General features: G+C 39.5%; 1 protein-coding gene across 8 annotated transcripts; it reads right to left on the bottom strand.

The window, feature by feature from the left end:
• Positions 1-27,994, bottom strand: tbl1xr1b (tbl1x receptor 1b). 8 transcript variants are annotated; one of them, XM_039602305.1, is made up of 16 exons: positions 27,936-27,994; positions 25,733-25,799; positions 20,483-20,586; positions 20,164-20,309; positions 19,443-19,659; positions 16,271-16,403; positions 12,208-12,349; positions 11,768-11,831; positions 11,582-11,679; positions 10,767-10,827; positions 9,284-9,405; positions 7,813-7,887; positions 7,520-7,647; positions 6,077-6,242; positions 5,866-5,967; positions 1-2,446 (listed from the first exon to the last, which is right to left on the bottom strand). In XM_039602305.1, the coding sequence occupies exons 3-16, from the start codon at positions 20,538-20,540 to the stop codon at positions 2,420-2,422; spliced, it is 1,539 nt and encodes a 512-aa protein (XP_039458239.1). In that variant the 5' UTR covers positions 20,541-20,586; positions 25,733-25,799; positions 27,936-27,994; the 3' UTR covers positions 1-2,419. The 8 variants fall into 8 exon arrangements, with proteins under 8 accessions (XP_039458239.1, XP_031595888.1, XP_031595887.1 ...); XM_031740028.2 differs by lacking the exon at positions 27,936-27,994 and adding an exon at positions 27,753-27,909; XM_031740027.2 differs by lacking the exon at positions 27,936-27,994 and adding an exon at positions 27,328-27,518.

Here is a 27,994-nt window from a genome sequence, read left to right as displayed (position 1 = left end):
TTGATATTATCAAAATAGATTTTATTCTAGACCTTGAGATCTGAGTGATATTACAACAGTCTGATCAGGAGGCTGCAGACTGCAGCCATGTGAGTGAGAGAGAAAGAGAGTACAAGGGAAAAGACGAAAAAAAAAAACAAATCTTAAAATCAGTATTTACATGTTGTGTTATAATACATCAACAATTAAATCCAGATTATTTTTGTTGTCGTTTCTTTTGAGTATATAGCTACAAATAAATCAAAATTACAAAAGTTTTGATCAGTACAAAACCTTCAAGGGCTCTCCAACATAGCAAAGATAGAATTAGTACTTTTGGAAGGAACAAAAAAAAAAAATTGCAAACACACTTGAATGCAGTGTAAAAAGCTTATTGTCTAAAAACAAACGTTTATAAAATACCATTCCACCGTCATAGACATCATTTGAAATAGTGTCCTTGTGACTCAGTCCAAGTACTGCTGACTGTATTAAAGCAAACTTCAGCAGTTTTCAGCTTCAGTATTTGAAAAAACAAAAGACACGTAACATGCTGAGCAAAACCTCTGAATTATCCAGCGACATGTGTGCACATATCAAGCCGAAGGTGCTGTTATGGCTACGAGATGAGAGCGGGAATGCCATGAAGTTAGTTTGTTTCAAAGTTGAAGTGCCCTACGAGTCAGACAAGACACTGCTAACCTTATTTTTCCTACTGAACATGTTCTACATCATTTGGGCCATCCTCAGGGACTTTTTAAATCAGATGTGCCGGAGACTGTTTCTCCATTTGAACCTAAAGTGCAGGGTTAAAAAAACTAATAATAATCAAAAAGTCTACCGTTTTTTCCTTTTCTTTTAAATTTAGCTATAACTGTTTAATGGTATTTTATAAATAAAAACCATTCCTCATGGTCACAACTATCAGTGATGCACAAGAACATCACGTACTGTATTTCAAGAGTTTTGAAAAGGTTACTTTAAAATCCACCCATAACGTAGGAGTGGCATACACACACAACAAAAATCCCCTGTAGTAGCATAGATATATATTCATAAATGTATTTATATATATTATATGCAGATACCATGTTACAACAAGTCCTATGCTGAGAGTCTGCTTTTCAGCAACAGACTTGCCTCAAAATGCCAACTCTGAACACTGCACACAAAAGCGCCGTCTAACCGTGCATAGGCCTGAACACAGCCTGTCTCCAAAGAGAGAGTGTGTGTGTGTGTGTGTGTGTGTGTGTGTGTGTGTGTGTGTGTGTGTGTGTGTGTGTGTGTGTGTGTGTGTGTTAATGATGGGAACCTACTACCTGACAACAGCAGGAAACAATGCTCCAGATGATCTTGGTCTAATTGTTTCCGGCAACAAGAAGCAATTAGACCAACAAAGCCGCATTATGAAAAACAATAGATATTAACTGAGAACAAGCACAATTAGGACTATTAATTCTACAAATCCGATGAAGTAATGGGCTGGTTTTCCCGTCTCTCTCACCAAGTGATTGCTGTGCCGACAGATCAAGGACGAGGTGAGTTTCAAAGACGCAAACCTGAAGCTGACCACTCTTTAACAGCATTGATGTCATCCGTGTTAAAAGCTACACAGATCATCTTTCAGCCAGGAGATTTTGAATTCTACAGGGCACCAACATAACCTGATGAACTGTGATAACCTGAAAACCATTTCTGAGGATAAAGGTTGCAAGCAAAGGACAGTTCAACCTTTGATTAACTGCTTTATATTACGTTTTGTTTTTTTGTTTTGTTTTTTTAATGACAAAAATGGAACGAACCTACTGGATAAAAATAGAGTTGACAAAACTATACATCTGCATTTTTGAACCTCAAAGACTGCAGTAAATGAATTTATCTCCCAATGAACGTCTCTGAACATCCACTTTTTAAAAGACAAACATCTTTTTTTCTTAAAAAAACAAACAAAAAACATCTCCCATCTCGTCTCTCTTCTCTCCCATCTCACATGTAATTTACAGAGATCAATAAAGTCCAAACTCAACACAACGATGTCCACAGGACACTAAATGCTGACATATGCAATATGCACACACCAGAGAACAAAATTCTTTACAAGTCGGATACAAAGGACAAAAAGAGGAAATCAAGAGGAATCCTGGTGTTTTGGTTTGCTTGTGGTGACACGTTTATACTGTGTGATAACAAAGAAATGTTTAAATCCCGCATCTCAAAGACTAATGTCCATACAGACCTGGTATATCTGATGCATTTGCATATAAACTGTTTGTTGCCATGATGTGGTCCTTGGGTCTACGTCTGATGGAGGGCGTGCTCCAGTTGGCTGTAACGGCAGGCCATGGCATCTGTGGGACTACAGCAGTGTGGCGGACAGGCAGGGACAGTCATTTTGGCTATGTACACATTCGTAGTCGGTCCATGGCTCCCCCGATGAGTGTCATTTTCTGAGGTCTAGTACGCATACCTGTCAAACAGGAAGGCATATGTGGTTAGACAAAATGTCACCCCGTGTGCCAGGAGTTTCAGTTTCTGCCATAGCAGGAGCCGTGCGTATGCTTCAGGGGGTACGAATATTTTCCGATCAAAACCCAAAAAGACCAGAGGGCCATACTTACCTGTGGCATGCTTAGACAACTGTGTTCAGCAAGCCAGTAAAACAATAAAATGTGATACTGTGGAAACTGAACGCACTGCAGTGTGTGAAGACTCGTGGGCATTTCAGCATAATAAACATAGTTTAAGTTACCAACAGTCCAATTTAAGACCCTTTCTATTCGACTCTTTCTCCTATGTACGGTAAGGTTATTTTAACCTGCACCTCCTCTTTCTCCTTTGTCTTTATTATAATCAGTGTATGTACGCAAACAAACCAATGGCAGTAACTCATTCCACGTGACACTACTCAGTCAGTCATATCCTTAATTAATAAGTCTGAAAAAGTAGGTCAGGGAAAAGCTGAGATGGCTTATATCTGAAATCTACAGGATCATTTCCCCAAATATACATTTCCAGGACATTTTCTAAAACAGATGGAATCAACATCCCAAACAAACAAGTTCCTCAGTCTGGAAACCTCCATACCACTTTATAGCAGTCTTCTTCACACACAGCTCAAACAACTCTACAGCAAAAATGCAGTTGAAGTCTGATGCTCTTTGCAAAAAAGTCCACACATGAGCGCACAACCAACCAAAGTGATAAAAATCAGCAGCGCTGCAGCTTGTTTCAACAAAACAAAAAAAAACATCCCTCACACTCAAGAGGCATGTATTGCTTCGCTTGACCTCACTGCTTTTGTTTGTCAGACTTTAAATCAGTTTGTGGTGACAGATGAACACAAATTTCCGCACGATAAGGTGCACTTAAAATCCTTTAGTTTTCTCAAAAATCGGCAGTGCGCCTTATGTATGAATTCTGGTTGTGCTTACTGACCTCGAACCGGTTTTATGTGGTACACGGCGCTCAAAAATCTGTAAAAAAAAAATTGTTTTTGCACAACTTAGGTAAGCTACAAAGCTGCACCGCTTGATGGATTGTCGGAGCTTACGGCTATCATAGTCAGGAGCTTCGCACAGTAATCTGGGTCCAAAACTCCGTCTCCTTCAGGTCCAAAACACTGTGGTATCACTGAGAGTTAAAAACTGTCTAATTCACAGGTGTTGAACTCCAGCCCTTGAGGGCCAGTGTCCTGAAACTTTTCCATGTGTCACTGCTGCAACACCCCTGAATAAAATTAGAGTCTATAGCAAGACTCTATAGAACTTGACTGCAGGTGGCAATTCAACGATTTGATTCATGTTACAGCAGCTCATAAATGAATATGATTCAATAAAAGTAGTTTTAGAAGCACCCTTTTAAAAAGAAAAAACTTTACACATTTTTTTTTTTTTTTTTTTTTATGTACTTGAGTAGGGTTAGGGGTTGCCACCTCAGCATGCAGTCAAATATGACATCTTGTTTCAGCCTAAAAATAATGTTTAAAAGTCACAGGAAGAGCCGCTCAGCAGTTTGTGTCATCGTTCTACTATTTTTGGCTGAAAACTGAGACAAATATCTGTGCTACTGGAGATGAGGGCGGGAGTTTAAAATCAGTTTTAAAAACCGCTGTCAGATCTGCGTTTTTGGACTGGAGCTGGTTTACTATTGCCTTGAATGAGATCATTTAGTAGCTTTTTACAACTTACATTTGAACAGGTTGATCAAGTCTGAAAACAGGATGCAACCGACACAATTACACAAATATAGGAAGCTAACTTTAGCATCACCGCAATGGTAACAACAACATGTTACAGACCTAATGTTAAATGTCATGAGGACAACACCTGTTGTTGGTGTTGTTGGCTCAAGCTCACGCAAACATAAACTGAATTTAGATATGTATATATATATTTTGATTTTGTTAATTTAACTACAAAATAGAAAAGGAACATTTTTTGTGTGTTTCTCAGGAGTGGGCTAGGCCAAGATGGGCACATATGAAGGACACATACTCTGTATTGAAAGGTCCAGTCTGGGATGTCATGTTATAAAGATGCTATACAGTACCTTGCTAGAGCAGTATAACTTTGTGCCGTTATGAGCAATAGAATGCATAAGTTGAGCCTTTCAACTTGGGGGGTACTTTGAAATCATACAAAAATCCAAACAGTTCAAATTTCCTTTCCTTTTTTTTGTGCCCCAAAAAACAGGAAACATATCTGCACTGTTCCTCATTCCCTTCTACTGGTTGGTACGCAGGTGCTTACTAGTTGAACGTTTCCATTCCCACTGCTGTGTCAGTTTGCAACAGACAAATACTTCATAATGCAGAGACATAATGTTTGAAAAGAACGAGACCAACGAGAACAACATTTGCGGTGAAATGCAAAGTGTGCCTGGGTAAGTAAGTAAGTAAGTAAGGTTTATTTATTAAGCGCTTTTCATAGACAGGTAGTCACAAAGCGCTGTACACAAAGATTAAAATAAACAGTACGATAAATAGCAAAATGCACAATAAACACAATATAGAGGTTAAATGTAAATTAAAAATGTAAAAATGTAAAAAGCATTGGTCAACAGAAGGCTTGTTTAAACAGTAAAGTGTGCCTGGGTAACAGGTACACTACTAACAGAGCTCTGCTTCATACACAACAGCTACACAACATTAGCACATAACACAGCTTTTAGCTCATATAAAAGCCAGCACTCTAAGGCCAATTAAGAATCCTGATTATGTCATGGAAGGGATGCTATCAATATCAGCCTATAATGAAATTAGAAAATTCAACAGTAGATGTACTCCGCCTTTTCAATTGACTCAGAAGAAAATGTATTTGCAACTGTGCGCTTCCTTGTAACTGCTCGTGGGACTTCTCCAGTTTCATTCAAATGCAGATAAAAACTTTTTAGAGTCTGGTTAAGAAGCATCTGTAAATTGTAGACAGACGGCTATTTGATGCCACAATGACCATATATCTTTCCCTGATAGAGCACTTAAAATAAAGCCTTTAGATTGAAGTGCTCCATTCATGGCTGCCAAAAGTGCTGATAAATCCAACAAATATGAAGAACGTTCTGAATTCACCATTTACGAGAGGCTATTAGCTGACAGCTCAAAGAATAATCAGCTCAGGTCATGGCTACAGTCAAACAGTCAACTTTGCTTAGGAAAGTTTCTAAGCAAGAGAAATGATCAAATGCTTCTGCTACTATAATACTAGCAGCAGACGTACTTGTAGTAGAACCCCAGCCCATTTTATCAGGTCAACTTGGTAAGACTTTTATTAAATGGGGCTGACACATTTCTGTGGTCAGAAAGGTGGTGTGAAAGTTGCAGACACAGGCCAGAGCGCATATGGGTGGATGCTACTGGGAGTGACGAAGCTCTCAGGCAGAAAAACTCACCGATCCATCAGATGCGCTGGCTCCTACTTTGTCCCCTGTGGCGTTCCAGCACACTTCAAAGATCCCTCCTGTCCCTCGGTAGCTGTGGACTAAAGCACCCGTCTGGAGAGACACACACACAGATTTATCAATATCAGGCAACATCTTTAGAATATCTTGGTTCAGCATTTATTACCAGGTCAGCTTTTAATTTGAAGCTACCATCACAGACCTGTGTGTTCCAGATATGGACACACTTGTCAAAGGAGCCGCTGGCCAGGTGCCTGCCATCTGGGCTGAAGGCCACGCTGTAGACGGGCTCCTGGTGGCGGGTCAGTGTGTGGATGCACACGCCCCGCTCCACGTCCCACAGACGCACTGTTGAGTCAAACGACGCACTGCAGAGAGAGGGGAAAGAGAGAGGGATGCAAAGGGTCATGTGTCAAGAGCCATGTCCCAGATATAAAATACACTGTGTCATGGCCACAACTGCTACTTAAAACTGAAACTGAAACCCAGCCCTAAAAAAATAATAATCTAAAAATCCAGTCAGAGGGGACGTAATTGATGGGAAGCAAACATGGCAGAGCTGCGTTATCTGAGACGAGGAAATTAGGATTTTTTTTTAATTTTTTTTTTTAGGCTGCTCACTGTTACCAATAACAAACCAATAACTTTTCAGAGAAAATACAAGGAAGTAATAATCCTGGCAAGCCAACAGTCAACTCTTATTTGCATTGTGTAGTGAACCATGTCCAGATCCTGATTAAAGAGTCACATCCAACTGAAAGCAAACATTTTTATCTGGAGTGTTCTTTCGAAGAGATACAGGAAATCTCAAAAGCTCCAAGGCATTTTCTTTAAAACATACAAACAAGCATTTAATTCTCATGTCATAGTTAGTTTAACTGAAAAACTCCCAAAAAGTTAGTATTAAAAAGACCATTTAATATAAACAATCTGTTTATATCTGTGACTGTTTTCTAAAGGTGTTCCACCAACAGAAATCTTCTTCCTGGTTCATATGCTAAAATGTGTTGTTTAAATATGATCACGACATAAGAAGGGGCATTTTACATGCCTTTGTTGACCAAAGTCTTTATTTTGTCATCTTGGCTCAAGATGAACTAAGCAGAGACTCTGAGAGGCAAAAACCCCCCTGCTGTAAAAGAAATGGCTGCTTTTTAACAAGAGAAAGAAGAAGAGCTTTGTAACAAAAATGAATACAAACCAATGTTAAAAGTTTAAATAAAATTAAAAATTAATCATGACCTTGTTCCAATATTTTCTTGACCTACTGACAGTTCTTTGTACGGATACAACAATGGGCTTGTTAAGGTGAAATAAAATTAATTAATTTTTGACCCAATTTCCCCCAGAAATGTAGACATCTGTGTCGAGCACAGGCCACATGTAAAACATATTAAAAACAGAACATCCTGAAGTCACTGATAGATGTGGGCCACTGATCAGAACAAAAGTTTACGAGTTGTGTAAAACTATAACTAGAAAAAACTAGAAGTAATTTCTTTACTTACTCAGTTATTCTTCAGAATTAAAATCAAGGGTATCTTACATACCATTAACATTCCCTTATAAATAGGAATACCCTTTGACACATGACATAGAGAGAAGAAAGATGAAAAGTTAGGAACATGTTTCATTCTATTCTTACCTGGCCAGCATGAGGCTGGCATTGGGATTGTTGGTCCCGGGGCCTGTGGGGCTCCACTTGATGGTGTAGATTTCTTTACTGTGGGCCTGGAGGTCATGGACACATGAATCCTGCTTCATACTCCAGATCTATGTGAGAGAAAATCAAGGCAACACTTAAAAGCCTTGAAAAAAAATTAAACATTTAATTTGACTGGTAATGTACACTCGGGACACTTCAAAAAATATACAGTGTTCCTATGAAGGCCCGGCTTGTTCTTTTACATTAGGCCTAATCTTGTTGAGTGAACTGACCTTTAGGGTCATGTCATCGGAGCAGGAGGCCAGCAAGCTGCCAGTAGGATCCCACTTTATGGCGTTCACTTCATTCTAGGGTGAGAAAGACGTGAGTGTAAACAAAAAGTCTGACTGGTGCACACGACCACAGATAATACAATACACTACACAAGGATAACACGCAGAGGTTCTTGCTTTTCACCAAACAAAAATCTCTTTCAAATCAAGACTTTTAACAAATCTTTTCCAAAGTTAGGGTTTCATTTACTCCAGCTTACGTTTTTAATTACAAACTGGAAAAAATGACAAGGGTTAAAACAAATTTGCCATAACAATTTGCAGAACAGTCATGCTGAGCTGCATAGTCCATTTTTCTATGAAATTAATTAATTAATGAGCAGCCTATCAGGCTCCTCAGCTTATGACAGAGACAAATGATAATGGCAGTGACACATAATGGTATGATAATTGTAAAAAATTTTTACCATTGACTGAATGCACTTTATGAGCACTATAACTTTTATCAGAAACCAAAAGGAGGGAGTGCCACCCTGATATCATCTAACACAGTAATGTTCCACCTAAATATAGTCAAACCTAAAAATAGACATAAATTAAACTGAACCAAGGTAAAGTGATCTCTCTCATCTCAGACAGCTGTCACAAAGCTCCTGGCCAGTTTGCATTCATTCTTTACTTTACTGCCATCTTGTGGTCGCAGTCAGCTATTGTCAACCGATTCAGACCAGTGTGTGGACCTGGCTCTTGCCTCTTGCTAATCACTGTGGCCATCATGTGTGATGTAGAGAAGATGGAGAGTGAAAAAGTTGATAATAGCTGCTGTAGTACATTAGCAAGAAAAGTTGACAATGACGTCTGACTGAATATAAGTTTAACCAATAATCCACCTTTATTTGTCATTAACATTTTAGATATTGAAAGGTAATTGTACTGGTCAACACTTTTTTTGTTGATTTTTTTGCTATTAAAACATTTTTGTACACTTCTTTTTAAAAAAATAAATAAATTTCCAATCCAATTTTTTTTCCAATTTTCCTATCTAAATTTTTCTGCAGAACTCATTTTTGATACTCTATGCACATTTTTGCAATTATGCAGATTATACAGTGTTTTATTGCTTCTCTACCTAAAGAAATGGTTTGAAAACTTCATCCAACATTTGTCATTTTCAGCTAATAGGAAATACTTTTGGTATAGCAGATATTAATTTGAAAATACAAATAATATTTTACAAGTCATCAGCCAGGAACGAGTGTAGACAGCATAAATGTTTTAATCTGATCCAGTTTATCTTGTTAAATAATGAAGGAACATGGTTTTGTTTGTGTTTCTGGGCAACAACCTTCCCTCTTTGTCTTTCTGTAAAAAAGTCACCGCACGTCACTGATCAAACACAGCGCATCTGAGCAGCAGAGCTATTTTCCTACTTGTGAGATGGAGTGCTAACACGGGAGTGTTCTATTCTCACCGTGTGTCCCTGGAAGGTCTTCACAGGTCTGTCCTGGCCCAGCTTACACACATGGATGCACATGTCTGTGCTACACGAGGCAAACGTGTTATTGCTTTGCCAGTCGACATCCAGAGCGGGCGCTGTGGAGAGGTAAAGATGCCGCTTAAGGCTGATGCAGCACTAAGTTGACGGAGAAGATCACAAAGAACAAATCACAGTACAGATTTCTTCCTTCCACATTAGACCCGATCATTAGTAGGGATGGGTATTGATAAGATTTTCACGATTCCGATTCTTTATCGATTCTTTTTAAAAAAGGAGAACACTAAGGTCGATTAGCTTAGAACTTTGTTTTATATCTTCTCTTTGAACAAGATAGAAATTTAGGAGTAACATGGCCTTACAAACCCAACAGTGAGATCTTAAGAGATCCACAGCCTACGGCTCTTCAAAGTGGTGTCACAGGGTCCCCAGGAAAAAAAATTGTAAATGTAAAATAATAAAATAAATATTCTTCTGTAGCAATAACAAAGTATAACATGAATTATTCTGTAGCAATTACACAAGAATATCCAGTAATGTCCCTGCCTACAATTAAACACATTCACTTACCGAAAATCGGAGGCATCTGCTGTGGCAAATGGGTGCAAGTTTTTTACCACAAACTTAGTCACTGCTCGGTGACATTCGTCTATCCTGGTTTGAAAGGAGACGCTACCGGTAGACTGCAGCGAGTACTGCCAGCCAAACTCTGTCTCTCTCATCATGGTCACCTAAATGCAGCGCACAGTAATGGCAGGTTTTGCAATAAGGCAGATCGCGATGTTAATTGATTATTTACCTGCCGTATTAACGGGAGAGGACGTGCAAACGTTACCGCTGCTGCTGGGTTGAGATTCACGAGTCCGGAGCGGAATTAAAAACACGACACTCATTTAAGGTTATCGCGTATTTTGTGAGCAAATGCTTTTGCATATTCGTAGTGTTTCCTCCTTTAAATGAAATATCTACTTTGCAAGTATTGCAAGTTGCCCCGTTGCCATCCGTTCTCGTAAAGTATAACCAAACTTTTTAGCGTTTGAGCCACCTAGGCACTCTCCGCAACGTGGTGACGTCATTCGGGGCGACTGGAATCGATAAGGGAATCGTTTGCAAAAATGGCAAACAATTCCAAGGAATTGAAACAGTGGGAACCGGTTCTCAACAAGAACCGGTTTTCGATACCCATCCCTAATCATTAGATCAACAAATAAAAATGCTTTGTCTATTCATTCAAAGCAGCAGTCAGTCATACTGAAATGACACCTTGTGTGTTAAGATAAACTAGCTTGAATATCACAGGATCAAAGATCAATCACGATGTCCAGAAAAACTAGACAGAAATAAGTTAAGGTCTCACTGTGCTCTCACACTGCAGTTCAACTAAAGGTAACGTATGCCTAAAAACAGAAACACTCCAGGAAACGTCACATGAACAATCCAGCTGACTCCTGTCACTCACCTGAGTGGAAAGGAAACTGTTGCTTCGCCTCTCCCGTGTGTGCATCCCAAATAATTGTTGTCTGTGTGAAGATAGAGATGTTATTTATGATGAACTAGTGTCATTTATAAAAAGCAATCAAAAACATTACATAGAATAAAGCACTGTCTTTTTAATATCTTGCCATCTTTTCAAAATGTTTGAGATCACATTTTGTGGCTGAATAATGTGCACAAGCAGAGATAATACAAAACTACACCACTACATCACAAACATAACGCCATTTTTATATCACAATATCCCAGCCCTTGGTCAATCATAAGCATGCCAAGGAGACACGGTTTCAATATACTTCTGTACACTAGGTGGCAATGTTGAACCATGTGTTGATAATTCTGACTGGACGAACAAATAGCTTTCTGTTTTCAGATGAAACGCTGCCCTTCACATTTATGACATGCAACAACCTCATTATGTTACATACTGAGGCAAATCCAAAATATCTGCACAGACGTGCATGGAATCAATATGCTACTGCTTTCTTTTCCAAAAAAGGGGGAAATTATAGAAAATAATTGTCATTAAATTATCATTTATGAGAAATTTATTTCTAACATTCACTTTATAGCAGAATATCATTACAAATCATCTGCTTTTAAATTTTATTCTATAAAATGGACAATATTTTGAGTAATGACCGATCGAACCCAAGACATATGTTCAAATTGTTTGTTTTGGTCAAATCAGGAATCCAAACCACAAGAACCGAAAATTTCCACCCCCCAGAATATTCATAAATAATAATAAAAATTACAAACAAAAGCAATGTGTCTTACCTTATCCACACCAGCACTAAGGATAAAGTTTCCTTTCTTATTCCACTTGAGTGCAAATATAGGGCCTTTATGCTGACCCAAAGTACTGGCCAAGTTACCTGAAAAAAAATAACCAAATGCCACTTGGAAAGAGACCAGGGACAAACGCCTGAAATGCTATGATGCAAAAGATGCCAAGAGCCTTACCGTCTTTTGTCCATATCCTAGCAAAGCCATCATATGAGCCGGTTGCTAGTAATGTCCCCTCGCTCTGAAGTAAAGAAGCGCGTTGTCATCAGGTGCAGCCAAATTATTATGACTAATTTATGAGTAAATGAATGAGGCTCATTTTAAATGTTGTGCATCGACTTTGACTACAAAAAAGGGTAACACGAAAACAAATAGGAACAAAAGAGCACAAAATGTTTGCAGCTTGGTTATGGAAAAGGCCTTTTCCCTCACTCAAGTGCCTCCTTATACATGGCTATAGTTAGAAGGAATGCCTCCTGACAAAGTTGTGTTTATTATCATGCACACAGGCGCATAAACCCACACCCGAAGATTAGATGACCAACACAGAGCACTCAGTATGATCATGTTAGTATTTGTTCCACAGTTTAACTTCACACAATCCCACTTTCACTCACATTCCAGTCTAGTGAGGTGACGTCTTTGTTGCTGGGTACGTCCTGGCCCCCTTCCCGAATGCAGTGCCTCAGAACCAGCTGGGTGGATCCGCCTGTGCTGTTCTCGCTCAGGTTCCAGATCCGTGCTGTCGAGTCCCCGGACCTGAAGGAGTCAAAACAACCTTGCATTAGGCACACCCACGTGACTTGGACTTCTAAAATCGGTACTGATAAGGTTATAAAACTGACCATCACTGCTCCTGAGTAGGGTTGGGGTTTAAAGGCATTTTATCGAACCTGAACCCAAATCATCAAATCCAAAATCTTTTAAAATCCCTATCAAAACTTTTCACATCATCTGTTGAAGAAAAAGGAGAAAGAGATTTTACAAGCACAAAACTCATTCACGTTGGTTTATGTGGATACTTGGCCCTTTACGCAGACCCTCCTATATTACAGGATTGTTCCAGATGTAATCGCTGTTTTTCCTCCATTTTATTTTAAGACGCATGCACATACTGTGGAGCAAGACTGTTGAATACACAGCAAACAGCCTGCTGAATACTTACCTCTGGCTGGCTACTATTATAAATTAAGACTCGACGGTTTAATTTGGAAAAAAGGTTTAAAATGTTATTTGCTTTATTTGGCCATGTTACAGCTTTTAATTCCTGCTGAACAGAGCTTTCTTTCAGATGATCGTTATTTTTAGCCTGTTTTAGTCCACATAACGGTTGTGCATCCTGGTGGATTGCATGCATTATTCTTCTTTATCATCTTGTTCAACTGCTGAAAAATTCAGGCATTTCCCTTGAGCCATGTTGACAAACAGTGGAGCGTAGGAGTGGAGAAGTTTATGTCTGATGTAACCGCAGGAGAAAGCTGATTTATGAGTGGGTTTGTCTGACTAAGAGATTAACAAACTTTGGTCTGAGTAATTAAATAAGAGTAAAGCAAATACAGCGTTTAATGTACGGCCAATTCACCTAACAGGTGCATGGAAACAAAGCTTACTCTTGAGGTTATCTGCCTGGTTTTAAAGCCATAAAAAAGCCACCTGCTACAGATAGACTGACTGTAAAACGGCAATAAAGTGCACAGAGTTTGACACTTGAAGCAAAGAGAGAAGAATCTAACTTTGTGTTTCACACCAAAAATGATTCTTGTCATTGTATCTGTCAGTGAGGGTTTAATACCTGTCAGGAAATCTGCTGTGTCCGTTTCATTTGTTTCTGTAAAATGTGTCACGTTTGCAACATGTTTTGTTCTTGAATACATACTCCACCCATCATCAAAGAGATTCCTCTATGTGATTACCAGTGTTGGTCAAGTTACCTGAAAATAGTAATTAGTTACTAATTACTGATTACTTATTTTCAAAAGTAATTAATTACTTAGTTACTTTTTAAAAACAACCTAAAGCAACAGACCTTTCAGCCCAATTCTATTTCTTCTGCATAATCAATTATATAAAATTGAATCAAATGAAAAACTCTTTTGAAAACTTGTTTTATGAGTTTTAATCTTTTAACTTTATGCACATTGCATCGAGCAAAAATTAAATTATATGCAACATTCTCTCACTTGAAGAAATTTGTTTAAAGCTATTTTTTTCATATTCCAGCATATAAAATACATAATTTTTTGTGTTTACACTCACTCTTTCAAATAGAAGCAAGTAAAACACAGCAAAAAATAAATAAAGTCAAAGATTCAGCAGCACTAAGTCCTGTCACTCTTAAGTCTATTTTCACCTGTTTAGCAGGAGAGGAGGTTTGCCCAGTGTCGCAACGGTCATGTCAGTGGGGGGATCCGGGGCAGGGCTCGCAAAATTTCAAAATCCCTGGTAGCCCTTCGGGCAGGCACTCTTCAGTTTTTGGTAGCCCAAAATAAATTTAAGTAGCCCGAAAAAAAACATGACAACAATTTTTTGATGGATGTTTTGTTTCCTTTACAGTAATATACATTAAGGTATAATATTGTAAAGAAAACAAAACATCAATCACAACAATTGTATAAAAATTACAATCATCAACTCAAATACTTGGTTCTAATTGAACAGAAATTTCTATGAACTTGTAAGAACTGTGTAGAACATGAATCAGTCTGTGTCAGATCCTGAATCTGAAATTTCCGCTTAAGTCCCGGGTAAGAGATAAGTGGAACCAAGATCTAGGACATTTGCTTTTTGAAGTTTGCAAAGACGGCTACATTTTGCCAATGGTATACCTTTTGGAACATAGTACACTGTTCTAAACAGCTTTTTCAGGACTTCTTCTTGTGCTTAGTTTATTTTTAGTATGTTTTTGCAATTGGTGTTTGTTCTGGGAAAGATACTGCAGACTGAGCAATAATGCATTTCTTGCATTTCTCATGGAATCTGATGGGGTCTTTCTTAAAATTACTGGTCCCAGTAACAAAGGCGCTTGTCGACTCAGATATCGAGGGAAACTCACGACACACCCGGCAGAACATTATGGTATTTATGTTGTCATATTCCAGCCACAGAAATTCTTTTGTCCATGAAACCAAAAAAGCTGAGCTTTCTTTTTGCCTCATAGTCTGATTTGTCATAACTTTTCCGTTTTGTGGTCGGCTTTTCTTTGGCTGCCCCTTCTTCACCCTGACCTGTCTTATTTGGCTCTGCAGAACTAAAATTCCAGCGTAAATCCATCTGCTTTTACACACGCACTCACATAACGGTCAGCGATTCTCTGCGCAATCAACCTCTCACATGTTTAAGTTTGCTGTGGGAAATTTCACTTGTCACGTTTGAATAGTAAGCTAATGAGTGATAAGACGATGTCAGAGGAATTGGTGCGCAATTAATCTGCGACCATCAATACTGCCGCTCTCTATACACAGTTTGCGCAATGGCAAAGTGAAAGTGAAAGCCAAAAAAAGGAAGCGCAAATTTAAACTCGATTTCACATATTGGCAGTGGCTCATCGATGCCAATGACATAATTACCCAGCTACATTTGCGAAAGAATGGAAAAGCATTGACATATATTTTTCTTTCCTATGATAGCCTGACGGGCAGGGCTGAGATAGATTTTGGTAGCCCGACTGGAAAAATCGCTAGTCCCAGGACGTCGGGCTAGCGATTTTGCAAGCCCTGCGGGGGTGTCTATGTGAATTTCACATTCTCGTGGCAGCGTGCTAGGTGCTTGCTCAGACTAATGTTTTTGTCACTTTTTAAGGAATCAAACTCAGAGTAATGTCAGTACTTCCAAGCTTTAAACGCTGCATGGTCGTACCCTCTCCTGCACTCCATATTATCCCTTATTGAGCTACACCAGGGGTCCCCAACTCCAGGCCTCGCGGGCCGGTATCCTTCAGTTTTTAGATGTGTCCATGATCCAACATAGCTGATTCAAATGGCTAAATTACCTCCTCAACATGTCTTGCACTTCTCCAGAAGCCTGGTAATGACCTAATGATTCGATTCAGGTGTGTAGACCCAGGGTGAGATCTAAAACCTGCAGGACACCGGCCCTCGAGGCCTGGAGTTGTGGACCCCTTATCTACACACATCTCTTACTGCCACGGACGTCGCACGCTCATACGTCATTGTCATGAGACACTCTCACAAACTAGATCACGGTTTAGTCATGCAAAAACACAGCGTGCTAACAGGAAAGTAACAGTAATCTAATTACTTTTTTGCAATAGTAATCCCGTACTTTGCCTATCTCTGGTGATTACACTGAAGTGGACCAGCAAATGTCCAGGAAAACACTACTCTGAGTAACATTCATTTAGCTGTGATGAAAGCACACTGACTATTCCAAACAAGTTATTCTTTTTATAAACCAAGAAAATGTAATTAATAATCACATTTAAAAATTATCAACTATGGTTCACAGATCTAGACTCTTTATAATAAATCATCAAGAGTGAACTCTGGGTAAAAATACTTAAGTTACCACTGATATAAAAAAAGACAAGATGGGTAAAAAATCATTTTGGTTATTTGAATTACAAGGTGAAAAGGTGATAGTGTGAATGTTTCAAAGAAACTAGCGCTTAGCTGGGCCAACTCTCGCCCATAACAATCCCACGTTTCCATCAGTAATACTGACCCAGAGGCGAGGAGGTCGTTGACTGGGTTCCAGGCACAGATAAAAACCTCCGATTCGTGGCCCCTCAAGACCATGGCTTTACTCTGGGGGATCTCCACATCCCTGTCTACCTCCATCATCTCCGAGTGGTGATCTACAGGAAGGAGCGTGAAACAAGAACATTAGCATTCATTAAGTACTGTGCTATTTTTCAGAAAGCAAAGCGAATGCAGTGCAGCTGGAAAAGTTGGGCGCAAAACAACATAACACAGTGAACTTCTCTATTTGACTTCTGGGATGAAGAGATGCAAATACATGTATGATGAGAAAAGATAACGAAAAGGTATGTTTATATAAGCACATGCTAGTTTCCTATCATTCAATGCAAAGAAGTATAGTCCTGTTCTTCCGCTACAAAGGTGAATTATTTAAAAAGGATTAACCAGTTTTCACTAAACATCATCGTTCAACAAGCAGATTAGCAAACTGCATCATGTTGTACAAAATAGTTCATGATGACAATCTGACACTAGCTAAGCTACAAACCACACCAGTCCCACAGCAGCACACATGTACATCATCGGTTCAACTTATTTCATAAAAAGTGGCTTGACCGCAGGCACGAGGTACTGAGGTTAGATGGTTAACACCACTGTTTTCACACAAAAGGAACCGGATCCTCAGTGTGGAGGTGTTTAAGCAATATAATGAATTGTAAGTCATCTGTGTTCTGGAAGTCCTAAAGCTCCAGCACACATGAACTATTGCGGGTGTAAAACACTATAAAATAAATGTAACGGTGTGTTCACACTGAACGAGATAGACGCAACCAGAGCTTCAGGTTTACATGTAAAGTCAATGGAGGAGCGCGATGAAGCGCGACTCGGGGTCGCGCGAAACTTCAGAAGCAGATTTGCGTCGCGAAAACGCTTTTCTGCCTGATTCGTGCAACCAAGTAGCGCGACTGACACGTTTGAAGCGCGAAGTAAAATACACGCTGCAGTTTGTGTATTCGCGCTTATCGCGTCTACCGCTCGAGTTGGAAAAATCTCAACTCCAGCGTCAAGTCGCACTGCGACAACCAATCAGGAGCCTGGTGACGTGATGCTCTGACCTAGTTCAAAGGGGCAGGTCCAGCCAAAGCCATTCATTCTAGCAATCAGTAGTTTTCTGATGAGGCAGCAGGCTCTCCAGGGCAGAAACAATGTTTGGAGTTTAGTCTGTTACTGTTACTATTTTTACCATTTCTTCTTGGACCAACTGTAACCCCCATAATTTCCTTAGGGATAAATAAAGTATTCTGATTCTGATTGTTTCAGGATACATGACCTGCCATTATCCAATGACACATCTGCTTTCCGGTATCTTTTGCTCGTTTCTCCTCCTCTTCTTTTCTCTTTTTTCTGAACTGAGGACCTGATGGCTTTGACCTTTTCTTGTCAATATTCCATTGGTTTTAATTTTGCACTTCAGTATTAACACCCATCCCCCAACTCGAGGAACACCACAACATAACCTAACAGACCTACACCTTAGTTCACAGATTCACTTTATCTAGGGTTTACTTCTGGGATTTCGCACAACCCAGGATTCAAATCAAGAATACATAATGGGCTTGGATTTACAACATTATGAATGAAATGTGCTCCATCTCGAAGCAGCCGCCCCCCTCTTCTTTAGAGAAGTTGTGTGTGAGACTTTAAATGATGAAACTGTAAATTATAAATTTTAAATTGTTAATGATCCCTTTATCCCTAGTCCTAAAGTGTATATTTATTTTCTTACTCTTCTTATATTTATTGTTTGTTTACTTGCATTGCTGTAACTGGAGCCTCGTCGTCTCGTCTCTCTATATACTGGACTGTATATAGCAGAGATGACAATAAAGTTTACTTTGACTTCAGCACAGCAGCGCGCAGGCGCACCGAGGGCTCTCGTGCTCACTTTTCACTTATAGAATTTCAAAAAAACATTGGTGCAAATTATAAGTCTGTATCATAATGTCTGGTGTTTTCGTGTTTGTAGGTTTGTTTTTATTTTGCAAGTTGGTTATTAGATGCTGCTCCAGCCAGCCAGAGAATCCCCCGTTGCCCCGCACCTCTCCTCTCTGTGCCACTAAGCAGCAGGCGCACCTCGCAAACGGAGGACGCCTCCCAGCAAATGGGCGATAGAAAACCAATCGGTGCCTATGCCATTCCCAATATGCGCTGGCATGACATCGGGGCAGCATGATTACGAGCAAATGTTTTTTGTTTGTTTTTTTTGCCGATGCCCGTGATGCCACCCCGGGCAAACGCCCGAGTCGCCTGTATCAAAAACCGCTACTGCGTCTGGCACTACTTCCTCCCACATTTGCGCTTCATGCACGTGAAAATTGCATATTTTAAAGCGCAACCAGTTCGCTTTGGACGCGCGTCGAGCTGCGAATGTGCACGCGACCAGCTAGGGGCGTCTGGCGCTTTTTGGTCGCATCTATCACGTTCGGTGTGAACGCACTGTAAGATGGACTTTCTGGATGCAGCTAATCAGTCATCTGCAAAATACAAGCAAGTCAACCCCATGTTATAGACTCACAAGGAGTCGGCTAATGACAACTTCATTTTGAACCTCGAGAACTTGAATCGTTCCATAAGGAGCAGTTATTAAATCTGAATCAAATACTCAATGTGTTATCATATTTAAAACACATTGGGAAAACGGAGGAAACCAAGCAGACTGGAAATTTCCTCTTATGATAAAACAACAGACAGCACAACTGTACAACACAGTCAGGACAAAACCAACCAAACCACAAACACTTTACACAAAACCCTCAAACTGTGACGCAGCCATCACAGGAAATATTAAACAGACAAAATCATGCCAAAAAAAAAAAAAAAAAAGAGGTTAGCTTTAACTTATACAAGATGCAGTCTTTCAGAATATTATAAAGCCATTCTAGTGAAATTAGCAAAAATAAAAAATTTGACTCATAACCTGATTGTAACATTAATTCAGGTTGTACTGCTGTCTCACTGAAAGCAGATCATTTAAGTGTTTTGTGTACTAATGTTTAAAAATGTGTCAACACCACTTTGTTTTATAACTGTGTATCAGGCATTTAGCTGAAAATAACATCCTGCCTGAGACGAGAAAACACAGCTGGTAGTTCAGAAGCTGATTCAGATTGTTTACAACCATGAGCTAAACTTACTGGCTAAGGCGTGGGATCCATTTTCCTCCCCGTTGGCGGCGCCCTCTCCGTTCTTGGTGCTTCCCTGTGGCCCCGTGCTGCTGCCACTGCCCGCTGCTGCTTGCTGCTGGGCCAGCTTGTCTCTGTAGGCCTGCTGCCTGGTCTGGACCACATCTGGCATTACGGCATCAATCAAAGACAAGGACTCGATTGGCCGCCCGTCAAATAAGGTGCCGTCCTACACAGAGAACGTACAGTGTTATTTCACCCCATTACCAAAAGAGTTGGAATAATTGGGGGAATTTTTTTTTTTTTATAAAGTAAGCCGGAAGATTAGCATGTTGACAGTCGCCTTCTTGGTTTTGAAAAACTGAATGTGATAAAGAGGAACAGGTCTGACTGTGGAACTACTTGCTCGGTTTAGCACCCAGGCTCTTTTAACAGAGCCAAGCAGCTGTGACACAGCCAGCATGTGTTTGGCATTGCCTTGCTGAAATAAGCAAAGCATCACTATTGCTGAAGATTCTCCCCTTCCATAACAACATGAATTTTGGCTCTTTAACAGTGCGTTCATAACAAGCCAGGTGGCCTGGCATTCATGATTTCCAAAAAGAATTTGTAAGTGAAGTGGTCACACTGTTATCAGAGCAATTGACACATAAGTAAACACTACACCTATTCTTTCCAGCATGTTTCAAGTGTGAACTAATCAGTTGAAAGCAATGCAAAGACAGACCCTGACCTCATTGATGCTGACTTCAGCCTCCACATACTGCAAGCCTTTCTGAATGATGGAAATGAGGGCAGCAGGGGGCACCAAGGCTCCATTGATGTTAGACTGACTGATGTGGCTCTCTATGCCAAAGGTGAATGCAGAGTGAGAGAAGCCTGCGGGAAGAACGGATCATGCAGAAAGTAGGATGAATTCAAAGTTAATTTCCACAGACTCAAATGCTGCAAGATTAAAAGTTACTCATGACAAAATATTTAAACTACTAACAGTGCGATTACTACAACCGCAAGGAGAGCTGTTTGATCAAATATTGATTTGTTGGACATACCCGACTCCTGCAGATATCTGTAAACCAGGAAATTAACCTCATCACTGCTTATGCTCATTTTTAGTCCTGGTGATTAAACCATTGGGTCAGCACAGGATAGGAGCCTGTAAAAGTAAAGCACAGAGTTCATGAAAAGCCGGTGGTATTAGACACTGCAGAAGTGAAATGCAAACGAGTTCTAGTGGTAGACATCTCGATCACTCACGTGTTAAAATCAACAACAACATAAATAGACTGCAAAAACATTAGTTGGTATTCTGGCGCACTAAATCAGTTTTAAAAGAGTCATACAGGCACTGAAAAGGAATCCTTAAATGAAATCATTAAAAAAAATTAACTTGCTTGACCTACATCTTGGATATTCAAAAACAGAAGTAGGCAATCGCAAATGTCATTTGATAAATGACGACATCTTGTTCCTCTTTATTTGTGGATGCAGTAACCACTTAGCTCTAGGCAGGGCACCAGTTTCCATTCATTAACCTACAACAGGAAATAATTACCAGCCGCCTTCACGAGGCAGACGGGGTATTTTAGACTGAAACGTCTGGAATAGATGGGCTTTAAATCTCGGCAATAATCCATCGAGTACTTGTGTCTGTCCTCCATATTTGTTCATGCAGAACCTGCACTGTTTAAATGGGACTGTGGAAATAAACAAGGGGACTGGACGAGGGACAGAACGTCTACTGTTTCCACCATGCCAGCCTGCTGAAAAAGTCAACATGTCTCCTGCCACATCCCCGAGGCTCAGATCCAAGACCAACTCAACCAAAAGGGCTGGAATCTGGTACAAGCCCTTCAGCAATCCATAACAAGGTGGTCAGAAAGTCCTGCTGGATACATTTTCTCACAATGAAGCAGTATGACTAGAACTTAGCAAAAAGCCTGAAAGAAATCCCAATCTCCCATAAGCTCCACTGATGGAAACAAAAAATGACACCTAAAAACGCGTTTCAATAAAATATGAACCCCTTGCCACCAGTGTACTACTGTCACAGCACTGCCTTCACCTTAAAATCTCTGTTTGATGGTTATGGCACAAATAAATGTATTGACATCACATCTGCTAGCGACAGCCGCTGTTTTGGTGTCACTTCAACCTTTTGATTATTGTAACCCAGGTTGTGCCTCCACAGCTGGGTGCAGAACCTGAGTGTACAATCGTGTCGGTTTTTACCACCAATAGAAGCTCAGTGATTCACAGATTATACAGGAGATGTGTCAACAGTTTAAAACATGAGACTTTGTGGAAATATAACTTCACCAATTTCTTTGCTTCCGTTTTTAAATCCTTCCCATCTTCCCATTTTGGAACTAATGTGGCGTACAGTCTGAGTAGCAACACCTATTGTTCATTTGAAAACTCCAGCGGCTACCCACGTCTTTAAAAGCGAACATAAATAAAGGTTGAATGCAAGTCAGGTCTAAATGGTGAGCAAAGAGTAATGAGTATCTCTTAGGTAACTTCCAAGCTTGTTATGAAATTTTAATTAGCGGCTTAATAGCTCAGAGACATAACTCCCAAAGCTTAAGCATTATAAGTCAGCTGTCTACCCAAAACCCTTTCAGACATACATTTCTTTTGATTAATCTGACAGCATCTGAACATGCTGGCTTCTCGTCTGAATATGAATCATGGTCACTCTTCTGTAAAGACTGTCACGGCAATCTTAATAGTTTAGACCTTTTAACATTTATGTATTGCTTCCAACACAACATGAAGTCACAATAACTGACCGGTGTACGTCTGCCACATGGGCTCCAACAGTAAGATTAAAGGTAGAATAAGTAATTAGAGATTATCTGATGGAAAAAAAAAAAAAAAAAAAAAAGATTATGGCACTCATAAATATACACTGATGAGTGTGTAATTAATTTTCTAACAAACTGGGTGCATTCTCATTAACTTAGAATTAATTAATTAATTAATTAATTAATTACTACAGGAAAAATACACATTGGCATCAGTTTGTGGAAGGTGCCATGTTGATTCACCTTCTTTTATTTTCATCATATCTCCTCCATCACTCCTCTCTCTCCCCTGCCTGATTTCCACCTCATACTCTTTCTTCTCACCTCAAGCTTCATTTCCTAAACTGAAGTCAGGGCTCGAACACAAGAAAACATGTTACAATTGTACATTCAAAGCAAATTAGACATGTGACCTTCCCATCTCTGGAAAACAACAAGGACAGCTGGTTACATGCTAACATTATACCAGCTCATGTCAGACTCAAGGTTCAACATTAAAAAGTAAATCAATAAATTAAATACAATTAAATTAAAAACAAAACAAACAAACAAACAAAACAAAAAACAACACACACACACTATCCCCCTGGGGAAACACTACTCAAAATGATCAATTGACATTGTCTGAGTCCAACAACATTAGATCCACATCAAAGAAAGTTTCACCACCAACAGCTAACAGCAGCAAAAACAGCAGAGCTTATGGAGAAAACATTAGGACAACTTAATGTTCATTGCTATTATCAAATGCGAGAAAAAAGAAGGACATTTTTGGATGCTGTGTGGATTTTCAAATTAGGGCGCAAAGTAACTACACCTGCAAAAGTGCTTATTTATCTTTGCAGGTTCAGTCACACATAACACTGGGGGGAAGGGGTCCCTCAATAAAAAAGCTGACAACCCACTCCTCCACTCTTAATTATGCAAGGGCCTGATGAGAAGTGGAGGAGACAGTAAAGCCATTTTAAACATAGAAAAACAGACCGAACAGCATGAGGTCAAAAAGGAAGAACCAACAAAGAGAAGGTACTTCCAGCTGCCCCCTTATTTAAAGGGCCTTTCCACAGCTGATTCCAAGCTTAACTCAGAGTTAGGAGTCCACTAACTTTTAACTCTTGAGGCCAAGACTGTGTCCCCTCTTTGTCTTGAACCTGGGATCTTTTGTATGGAAGGCAAACATATTAACCACTACACCAGTACAAATGAGAATAGAGCTGTGATATTAAACCTCAAATGTATTTACCACCCTCTGAAATTTCAATCAGTGATACTGCTTGCAGGTCCCTCAATATCTCACCTCTTGTTTACAAGAAGACTTAGATCCTTCACGTAAATTGCTGGATGTCATTGATATTCCACTGTCTCTGGTTACCACTTCACTGCTTGAAGCTTTGAGTCCCCTTTAGTCTGCATTTCATCTTCAGATAATTCACTCTCTTATTAGCTTCACTAACATCAAACATTATATTCCTAAAGATAAAGTGTGCAGTTAAATATGTGACTTAACATGAAACCGAGCCTGATTAACTGCAGGAATTTAGAGATTAAAAGCATAAAATAACTTCTTATAATAGTTTGGCAGAACGGGTTTACATTTAAAGGCATTAACAAACTATTCATATATTTTATGCTACATGCCACGTTGGTCTCTCTCCAGTTTCTTTGGTTTTCCTTTCAGCCCCAGTTATTCTTTTAAAACTAGACATTCAGCAGACCAAGCTGATGAAGTTTCAATGACCACCCATCAAATGTTTAAAATAGTTGTACAGGTGTAAAAACACAACATACGAGTCAGCTGTACAAATAAAAAAAGCCTGCAAAGACACTCCCATACTGTAAACCTATAATGACACATGGTATCAATGGTGTTCTGTAAAAGCAGCGGGAGGGTTTATTGAAGTATTCTCTAAATAAATATTTCACATTATTAACAAACATCAACTTTAGTTAAAAAGCCAAATGCCACTGTTTCACCATCCCACTATACTTTCAATGAGATGTAATTACGCATTGAATAGAATGGATAAAAAAAAAAGAAAGAAGAAATATAAGCATTTACATCCCAGTGAAGACTTTAGCTAATGAAAAAAGCTGATATAGACATAAAAAATGTTATGTGCAATCCAAGCATTCTAGGACATTCCTGGTGATATCTATTAATGCTGGATTATCAACATTTTCTTTCACATTCCCATTACTAGGACCTGTACTACATAAGTACTAAGTTCAACATACCCAGGACATCTCTTCCTTATCTCGGATCACTTACCCAATATCAGAAATCAGGCTACAAGGTCGCATGACGGTGGTTAGCATCTTAATAAGTTAACTCAGGGTTTCCTAATCTAGCTACGAGGACGTTCACATGAAAGGGGCCACACTGGCAGCATGTGACCAACCGCACAGACAGATCAACTGGTAGCAGAACAACTGACTTTACAAAGCAATATTTATAAATTATTTAAATATGAACATATATATATATAATACAGGCTGAAAGCAACATAGCTGTTGCAGACAACCCAGCTACAGGAGTGCTCTTAAGGGGCAAATTGCTGTATTGAAAGTACTGTATAAATGTGTGTGTAGTTTAAGTGCTTTGGTCTAAAGAGTTGCTAAATGTAACTCTTCAAGTGCAGCTTATTTAAAGTAAGGAAGAAAATCTGGAAAAAATACTGATTGTAAAAGTTAAGGGACTTCTCAGTGTTACACCTTCAGGACATGGGATGATCAGAACGACTAAATCATGTTTAAGGTGTAAGACAATTTTTTTCTTTCAACTACACCACTGATGCTGTTTAACAGTCTGAGAGCAAGTAAAGAATAATTATAAAAACAGAATTCAAAAGTAGGCTTGGAGAAAGTGTCAGCTTCACATATTAAGGCAAATCGAACAACAAGGAGAAAAAAAAACGAAGAAGAAAAACATTTTGATTTGATTTTACTTACTAGCAAAATTTTAATTTCAATTTTGTTCTTTGTAAGGTGACCTTGAGTTTCTGAAAGGCACCCTCAAATAAAATGTATTATTATTATTATTATTTAAAAAAAAAAAAAAAAAAAAAAACTCTAGCCCTACATATTATCCACAAACCAAGTTCAGAGGGATTTTCAATGAGCGGTGAAACTTTTTTTGTTTGTTTTTACAGAGAACTGATTGGTCAGCATGTAGTGATTTTGTACCTGCCGATATCTTATCTCAAATGTAAACAGGTTATATCTGCAGCATAAGTTGATCGGTGATGTAACCCTGCAAGAGGTGAACCACCTTTGTAATACTGACAAACCCTGGGTTAAACCTGAAATTACCGCAATAAGCCCAAATCCTGCTCCGTACTTTAGACCTCTGGTTAGACCACAGATAAAAGACTACTGTGCTCCTCTTTCGAAGAGTCCCAACACTAGGCATTAGCAATATAATTTTCAACACAGCCAAGAGAAAGACACCGAGCAATAGCTTTTGGGGGGGGGGGGGACAACAATAAATAGTGTTACCCATGTGATCGAGATATCCTCAGAGGCGCATCATAGCGCTTTAGTCCTTGGAAACAACTTTCAGCCCCTAGGAGAAGAAAAATACAGACAAATACCCCATTACAAAATCAGTAACTACACTACAGTTCATTAAACATACAAAGGCTGCGTGGTGTGAAATCACTCCTTAAAAGAAAAAACAGTCAACAAAACATATTTTCATATAGTTTACGTTTAATATGAAAAGTCAGACTCATGAGTGGCACTCATTTTACCCCCAGCCCAACTCTCCCCATGTAGTGGAGGTAAATAATCTGCTCCAGCTTTCAGAGAACCAGGCAGGCCCTGCCAAATATTCACGCGGGACACAGTTTCCCTATCAGTGCCATGACAAATTACCCTACTGAGAAGGAACATTTTAGCAACGGCTTGTTAGCAAGTGGATGAGAAGGCAACCTGAGTAAAATGCTCTGAAAGAAGGGGCGTGTCACAAAACAATGAGAGAATCTAGGTCAGCAATGCAAAAAGCTGAATACACCAAATGGATATGTGTGCCATGTCTGGCACCAATCCCCGCAGTACTTCTCTAAAAGAGAAGCATGCCTTTGTACTGTAAAAAGGAAACGAAATACAGAGGTTTCACTGTTGATTCATTGTAATAAAGGCGGCTGCTGCCTAGAATATTAACCAACAATACCTCATTTCTTCATGTGGTATTTTGCATATTAGTACTTTCAACTGGGCAAATCAGATTTTATTTGGTTACTATTTTAGGCGAAAGGTCGTCTGTCTGACTGGAGCCAAGTTAAATACATTTGTCATCATGTTAGTCTGCAGGGAGCTAGCGGTGAATGAATGAGTTGAACTTTGGTGTGTGTGACAAGTCACTACCAGCACAGTGTGTGCTCATAAATGACTCAAACTGCACCCAAGTGCCTTTAAGACAACCCTGTTTAAAATAAACTCTCTACTATCAGCACATCTGTTAACAGAGTAGCAAAAAATACACTTAAATAGTTTCTGCTGTATTTGTAGGTAGGGTAGGCTGACAATTGTCCACATGTCATGGGTCACGGGGAGATGCGAATGTGTGAAAGGGCGCTACCGGCCTTAGCATTCCAGATATAATTGTCAAATGAAGGCTAATTACTTGCGTTTCATTCCATTTAACTTCTCCACCAAAAATAATTCACAGTTGTCTAGATGTAATTTCAACGTAGTGTCTAGTGGCACTGTGCACTCATAAAAGCTAATAAACGGTAGCTTGTGGCTAACGTGCGAGTTAACATTAGTTTTGCCTCGGCGGCGGCCGTACCCGTCAGTACACATGCCAGCCAGGCAAGGCGGTCTACACTTCATTTAATGCTCCTCACAAACACTTACCCGGATCTCCCAATCAAATATTTCAAAGTTTTATTAACCCGTGACTTTTTTTTTTTATTTATATAAAAAAAAACAAAAAAAACGCAATTTTCGACAGAGTAAAGTTAGCTTCTCTGAAACTGCATTTCAAACGAATACTGTGAGGTCGTCAGCCCGCTGCCGCTCTGAGCCTTCCAACAAGCTAACTAGCTAACCTAGCATGCTATGCTAACAAGTTAGCTACAATCTCCTACCTACTTGGACAAAAACCTCTCAATTGGCGATATCTTCCACAGCTCTCGTGTTCAAGTCAGACCGTGTCATCTCTTTAACCGACTGCAAGAATGGTGGTTTTCCCACATATATGAACTACGGTAAGGTTATAATATTAAAGCTAAAGGCAGGCGTTGAGAGGCCAGTAACGGCTTCAGACATTAGACACATTGGAGTGACCCCACATGCAAAAATGAGCTCCTGTAACAACTGTTATTTCAAAGCGCCGCGGACTAAAGCTCAATATAAAGATTAACCCGTGATGACGGGAGCCCATTATGTAAAAATATCCCACGTGTGTTCCGTTAAATAAACAAAACTAAAAGCTCATTCGTGTTAGAATAACAGGGTATTTTCTAATTCCGTCCACATGTAATTGAAACACAACCACAGAGCGGTAACTAACCTATTTCTCTCAAAAAAGCCACCAAAAATCACGCCGGGTTTTGCAAAGGCTGAAACGGTCCTCGGGGGTGATTAAAAATAATGTCTTCGCCCGTTTCATACGTTCACGCCAACATGGAGCCGCATTTCCACACTGAAACCGAGGGATAAGATGGGGGGAAATTAGAAGGGAAAAAAAACATACCAAGGCCTCAGCGAGTTTGTCCTGCAGCCAAGCACCAGTCATAACAGTGTCCTCGCCCA

The sequence above is a fragment of the Oreochromis aureus genome, linkage group 18 (assembly GCF_013358895.1).
Source record: "Oreochromis aureus strain Israel breed Guangdong linkage group 18, ZZ_aureus, whole genome shotgun sequence".
Taxonomy (NCBI): Eukaryota; Metazoa; Chordata; class Actinopteri; order Cichliformes; family Cichlidae; genus Oreochromis; species Oreochromis aureus.
The sequence above is the reverse complement of the archived record's forward strand: the minus strand, read 5'-3'. Positions and strand labels throughout refer to the sequence as shown.